Source organism: Ylistrum balloti, unplaced genomic scaffold (genome assembly GCF_031769215.1).
Source record: "Ylistrum balloti isolate Yb309-2 unplaced genomic scaffold, AGI_CSIRO_Ybal_v1 Utg370320, whole genome shotgun sequence".
Lineage (NCBI taxonomy): Eukaryota > Metazoa > Mollusca > Bivalvia > Pectinida > Pectinidae > Ylistrum > Ylistrum balloti.
The window spans coordinates 845,401-852,535 of record NW_026782235.1 but is presented as its reverse complement, the minus strand read 5'-3'; the positions used below and the strand labels follow the sequence as shown (position 1 = coordinate 852,535).

At 38.5% G+C, this 7,135-nt stretch overlaps 1 protein-coding gene across 1 annotated transcript; it reads left to right on the top strand.

The window, feature by feature from the left end:
* The first annotated feature begins 425 nt into the window (after window positions 1-425).
* LOC132553344 (uncharacterized protein K02A2.6-like) lies at window positions 426-4,157 on the top strand. The gene has a single exon (XM_060217578.1). It carries the CDS (start codon window positions 426-428, stop codon window positions 4,155-4,157), a length of 3,732 nt encoding a protein of 1,243 aa, XP_060073561.1.
* The last annotated feature ends 2,978 nt before the right edge of the window (window positions 4,158-7,135 follow it).

Here is a 7,135-nt window from a genome sequence, read left to right as displayed (position 1 = left end):
ACCTTACGAGGGCCAATCAACGTTGTAATGATCTATAGTAGTTGTAATCTCGTAAGAGTTATCTCTCTTAGATCCTCTCCTGTATTGGTTATATGACAGCCTCGTTCTGAAAATAAAAAAAAAACATGGAGCTGAGAAGAAACGTGTTGTTTAGTCTATCGCTGAAACGTCTAAGCAAAGCATGGTGTCAGAAGTGGGATGCTGATGGAAATATGGGTATTTGGTAAGGCAACATATCCAACCAGATATTGGCGGAATGAATATTGTATGTCATATCGCTTAACTCGTCAATAACTGTCGAATCGATGACATCTAGTGTGCGCTGTATAAAACACGTGCTACCCGCCAGAAACCAAAACCCTCTACCCAGACCGGTAAAATACCGAAATACAGGCAAATAGACATTATCAGCCCAATCCAACATAATGGAACATATCCGCCCACCCCCAGAATTAGACTTTTCGGCGTCTGAGGGAAATCTCCCAGAAAAATGGAGAAAATGGGAACAATCCATGCGACTATATTTAGATATAGCGATGTCAGATAAATCTGAAAAGGAAAAATGTAGTGCATTCCTATACATAATAGGACAAGACGGAAGGGAAATTTACAACACTTTCACATTCACAGAGGAAGAAAAAGACAAAATTGAAGTTTTAATAAACAAATTTAAATCTTACTGTGCCCCGAGGGAAAACATAACTGTGTGGCGACACAGATTCTACACACGTACACAAGGTAAAACAGAAACTATTGATGAATACGTGACCGAACTACGCATTATTGCAAAAAACTGTAAATTTGGTACACTGGAAGATGAAATGTTACGCGATCGTATTGTCTGTGGTGTATTTTCAGAAAAGGTAAAAGAACGACTTTTGAGAGACAATCAACTCACACTTGAAAGGGCCGTAACTGCTTGCAGAGCCAGTGAGGAGTCACAACAAATGTTAAAAAATCTAAACACAGAAGAAGTCAACGCGGTACACAAAAATCATCGTGATAAACAAAACAGACCCCCCAAGGAACGTTATACAAATAGACCAACACACAGTGCAAGGGGAGGTAACAAGAAACAGTCAGTCAGGGGAGACAACTCCAACCACAGCAAACAACATGTAAAACAAAAACTATTTCAGTGTGGACGTTGTGGCACTAAACACGGATATCGGAAATGTCCAGCATTTGGTCAAATATGTGATAAATGTAAGGGAATGAATCATTTCGCTCGACAGTGTAAAACTAAAGTGGTACACGCGAATGAGGCAGTGGACATGGAAGGATTCGAAGACTTGTTCATTGGTGCAGTACATAATCACAAAACAGAGGTTGGAACTAATGAAGCTTTCGCAAATCTCAACATCAATGGAACAAATGTCAGGTTCAAATTAGACACGGGCTCCCAGGCCAACATTATATCGGACAAGTTGTTTAACTGTCTAAATGTAGAACCAAAAATCAAATTATCGGACACGGCAACGCGACTATCGAGCTACACTGGCAACAAAATACCCATAAAGGGGAAGTGTAGGCTCCAATGCCTAAATGAAAACGTTGAATTCTACGTCGCAAGGGAAGACACAGTCCCATTACTTGGATTCAAATCATGTCAAGACCTTGGGCTAGTAAAAGTGGTCATGATGACTGAAAAGGTTACTGAGCCGTCAGTGGATAAACAGGACCCTACTAGCAAGTTTCTGGAAATATTTAAAGGATTAGGTTGCCTTAAGGAGCCATACACCATCAAAGTTGACAAAAGTGTAACACCGGTTGTAAACCCACCACGTAAAATCCCTGCAAATCTACGCGACAAATTAAAAATCACACTCAACGAAATGGAGAAAAATGGTGTCGTGAGAAAGGTTGATGAACCCACTGACTGGGTCAGCTCCATAGTGCTAGTGGAAAAGCCCAAGTCAGGCAAGTTAAGAGTGTGCCTCGACCCGAGGAATTTGAACAAGGCCATAAAGCGTGAACATTTTGAGTTACCAACAATTGAAGATATCACAACGCGAATGTCAGGTGCTAAAATCTTTACTAAGCTCGATGCCAACAGTGGTTATTGGCAAATCCCTCTAGATGAGCCTAGCCAACTCTTGACAACCTTTAATACACCTTTCGGCAGGTACTGTTACCTACGCATGCCGTTTGGCATAAAGAGTGCGCAAGAAGTTTTTCAGAAGCGTATAGCACAACATTTCGATGACATTGAAGGTGTCGAAGTGGACATAGACGACATACTTGTGTTCGGAAAGGATAACGCGGAGCACGATGCTCGTCTCGATCGTGTGTTGCGGAGGTGCGAACAGATAAATCTCACCTTGAACAAGGACAAATGCAGGTTCAGCGAAAATGAGGTCACATATATAGGTCACAGACTGTCTGCCACTGGTGTAAAACCAGATCCAGAAAAACTGAGTGCAATTACTGAGATGCCCCGACCAGTTGACAAAAAAGGAGTAGAGAGACTACTTGGAACTGTCAATTACTTAGCCAAGTTCATACCAAACATGTCAACCATCACACAGCCGATTCGAGAGTTGCTCAGAAAGGATGTCGCATTTCAGTGGAACAAAAGTCAGGATGACGCTTTCAAGCAAATACTAGGCATATTGTCAAAAGAGCCAGTACTAGCATTTTATGACCCAAGATTACCAACCACCGTAAGTGCAGATGCATCAAAATACGGATTAGGTGCTGTAATTCTACAGAGGAATAAGCCCATAGCATTTGCCTCTAGAGCAATGACTGACACAGAGTCAAGATATGCACAAATAGAGAAGGAACTTCTTGCAGTTACCTTTGCTTTAGAACGCTTCAACAACTACACCTGTGGATCGCAGGCACTAACTGTAGAAAGTGATCACAAGCCGTTGGAAGCCATACTAAAGAAACCCCTATCTCAAGCGCCACCTAGGTTACAGAGAATGCTTCTACGTCTACAACGCTATGATTTCACTCTAATCTACAGGCCAGGCAAGGAATTAGTAGTAGCGGACACACTTTCTCGTGCATATCTTCCCAACAAGGATGGGAACATGGATGAAGAACTCAATTGTCATGTACACACTGTTTTGAACAGTCTACCTGTCTCTGTCAATAAAATGGATCAAATTCGCACTCGAACAGACGAGGATGAACAACTCAGTCAAGTTAAGGCATTGATAGAGAATGGCTGGCCAGAAAATAAAAATGTTCTAACAAAAAACCTACAAGAGTTTTGGAAACTTAGAAATGAACTAACTATCAACGAAGGCATAGTGCTCAAAGGAGAAAGGATAGTAATTCCGGAAAGTCTCCAAGATGAAATACTGTCAGATCTTCATGTAGGTCACTTTGGTATAGAAAAAACCAAACTCAGAGCCAGAAGTATTGTTTATTGGCATGGCATGAACACTGATATTGCTGACATGATATCAAGGTGTAGTACCTGTATGGATATGAGGAACAACAATCAGAAAGAACCTTTGAAGCCAACACCTGTACCAAGTGGACCGTGGCAAGTTGTGGGAACCGACTTATTCTCATGGAACCAGTCAGACTTCCTGATAGTCACTGATTACTATTCCCGATACTTTGAGGTAGCAAAGTTGGAGAACACTAAAAGTGTAACAGTAATAACACACCTGAAATCTATCTTTGCACAACATGGAATACCGTTTGAAGTGAGGAGCGACAATGGTCCACAATATTCCTCATCCGAATTCAAAACATTTGCGACAAAGTGGAAGTTTAAACACACAACATCAAGTCCCTATTTTGCTCAAGCGAACGGCTTAGCAGAGAAATCTGTACAAACCATGAAACGCATCCTTGAGAAAACCAACGCTAACGGGCAAGATCCGTATCTTGCTCTACTCGAGTACAGGAACTCGCCTACGGATACAGAATCACCAGCACAACTACTCATGAGCAGAGAGCTTAGATCTGTGCTACCAGTTACCCAACTTAAACTTCAACCACGTGTAGTGTCTTCAGAACACGTTCAGAAAACCAGACAGAAATCGCAGCAAAAGCAGAAAAAATATTTCGATATTGGAGCCAAACGCCTGTCGGAATTAAATGACGGAGATATAAGATTCGTTTTAAACACAGAGGACAATGGACTCCAGGAAACATTTATAATCACTCTGAATACCCGAGGTCCTACACAGTAGTGACACCTGATGGTGAGAAGTTTCGTCGAAATCGTCGAGACATCATTCAGTCACGAGAGGAAACATTCAGGAGAAACACAGAGGACATTCCTGATTTCATGGAGCAAGAATCAACTACGAAACCTAGTGACACGCCAACGCATAAGGCGACAGCACTAGCAATGCCCACCGGAAACTCTCCGAGTATGAAGACAAAATACGGCAGAAGTGTGAAACTGCCAGCACGATTCAAAGATTATGAGATGTGAAGTGCACAGGGGCAGAATAATCCCCTTTTTAATGTTAGGTCTCGGGCAGGACAGTCTATCCTGATCCTGGTAGTTATGCTTGATAAAATTCATCAGTAAAGAGTTCAAAATCAAAACTATTTTTGGTCCATTATCTTCTGGTGAATTTGGTCACTCATAATTGCAAAATTATCACATTTTATTTGTTGCTTGTGTTCCATATATAATTCTCAATCAAGAGGGTTGGATATACACTATTACTTAGAAACTGTGACAATATTATAAACAACAAAGAAATATTAAGTTTCAGACATGTATCAACATGCAGTTTAATTTCGAGCTATTTTGTTTCAGTATGGTCAATTAACCACAAAATACAAGTTACATATATATCATATGCTCCCTCCAATGACAATTGAACTTTTAAAGATAAAATACCTATTTTCAAAAGGGGAGTTGTAATGATCTATAGTAGTTGTAATCTCGTAAGAGTTATCTCTCTTAGATCCTCTCCTGTATTGGTTATATGACAGCCTCGTTCTGAAAATAAAAAAAAACATGGGGCTGAGAAGAAACGTGTTGTTTAGTCTATCGCTGAAACGTCTAAGCAAAGCAAACGTATTCTTCAGGAAGCCTACAAACTTTCCTGTGTGAAGAACACTTATAGCACTGATGGGAAACGTTTTGCTATCCTAACCAATGGGAAAAAGAAGAAACTTTTATTTGACACTCCACTCACTGAGGATTACCTTTCAAAGGACTCCAACTTTTAGGGACATATATATTTGCGAACTTTCGGTAACGTGACTAGGAACGACAGTGCCACCAGGAATTTGTTTTCCTGGCCTATACCGAAAATTAGGGCCGTCCTGGAGTTTCTTTGTTTTCTTGTTGGTGTGTTATGGTGTATCTCACAGTAGTGTGCAAGTGTATTGAAGTTATGGCAATTTATGAAACAGATAATCTTGAGACTTTGGTCATTTAATAATAAAAAATAATAATAATAATAATGTACATTGTATTATTATTATTTTTATTATTAGTAGTATTATCCTTAACATTTATATGAGAAGTATTCTGTGTGAATATTTTGTGTTTGTCTCATTGTTTATTTTTATAACACTGACAAACATTATACTAGTTCAGGTAGAAGTAACTCTCTCTCTCTCTCTCTCTCTCTCTCTCTCTCTCTCTCTCTCTCTCTCTCTCTCTCTCTCTCTCTCTCTCTCTCTCTCTCTCTCTGATTTGTGTGAATGTTTGTGTAGAACTAGATTAATCTTTATTACTTGTACTCTGGTACATTACTAATTAGTACTAATTAATACTACTATGATGATAAAGTCTCATTACTTATAATGTATGCAGGATGAGGATGATGATATGTGACAATGATGTTACTGTATACATGATGGTGGTGAGGATGGTGATTTGGATAGTATACATTATGATGATGTTTTGATGATGATGTACATGGCATGTATGATAATGATGTAAATGGCATGCATGATGATGTATATGGCATGGATGATGACGATGAAATTGATGATGATGATGATGATAATGATGTACATGGCATGGATGATAATGATGATGTACATGACATGCATGATGATAATGATGAAGAGGGAGATGATGTACATGGCACGCATGATGAGGAGGAGGAGCGAGATGATGATGGTGATGATGGTGATGTACATGGCATTGATGTTGATGAGGATGATGATGATGTACATGGCATGGACGATGATGATGATGATGATGATGATGATGATGATGATGACGTATCAGCTACTGTTATTCTATAATATGTATGAATGTGTGTGAAAGTTTTGTGTGGTGATGTATCGTTTCTGTAATTTAAAAAAAAAACTGGAAAAATAAAAAAACACAAAAAAAAGACTGTAAATATATTACATTATTCAATGTAGCAAGCAATGCAACTGATCTGTTGAAAATACTAAAAAAATACTTTTATGTTGATTTTTAGGTCCGATGAGCGCTTTTCTTATCAACAGATTCTCATGTCGATCTGTTTCAATAGCTGGAGGTTTAGTTTTAGGATTGAGCCTCGCTTTGACTGCTTTCGTCGATGATCTGATATTTACCATCTTCAGTTTTTCATTACTCGGAGGTAAGCACGCTCTTCAAAAATTAGATACAATATCAATTGTTTTGAACCTTTTAGCTCTGATTGCTAAGTAAAACCAAAAACATGACATTCACCCATTGAAACGGTGTGTTTTCTCAATAACACAACAGAGGAATGTACAAAAACTGGATAATTCGATATCGTATTTGTAAACGAATATAGAATTATATGCAACTATTAAATAAACTACGTCATCAATCTGTTTTGTCCTTTCTAGGACTCATCAATTATGCTAGGGACCATGATTGCATGATTACTATTAGAAAATAATTGATTCAGTATAAAAAAAAAACCATTGAATTAAAAATCTACGATTAATTTCCAATGTCCGAGTAAAGATATTCGTTCTGTGTTTTCTTAAATCTAACTCGGAAAATTTCTTTTTATACAAAAACAGCCTTGTTAAACTCAAACGGTACGGAATCTTTATAAAAATTTAACATTCGAAAAAACACCTTTATTGTATCATCCTGGTTTTTGGTTCTCATTTCGGAACGTGACCTAGCTTACTTGAATTTACCGATATTTACATAGCGGATGCTATCAATGAATTTGAGTTTGATTCAAACTTATATATTAACATATTGTTATTTTTGTAACAA

What these genes read in the sequence shown, in the direction of transcription:
- LOC132553344 (XM_060217578.1), top strand. Translation starts at nt 426, where the DNA reads ATGGAACATATCCGCCCACCCCCAGAATTAGACTTTTCGGCGTCTGAG.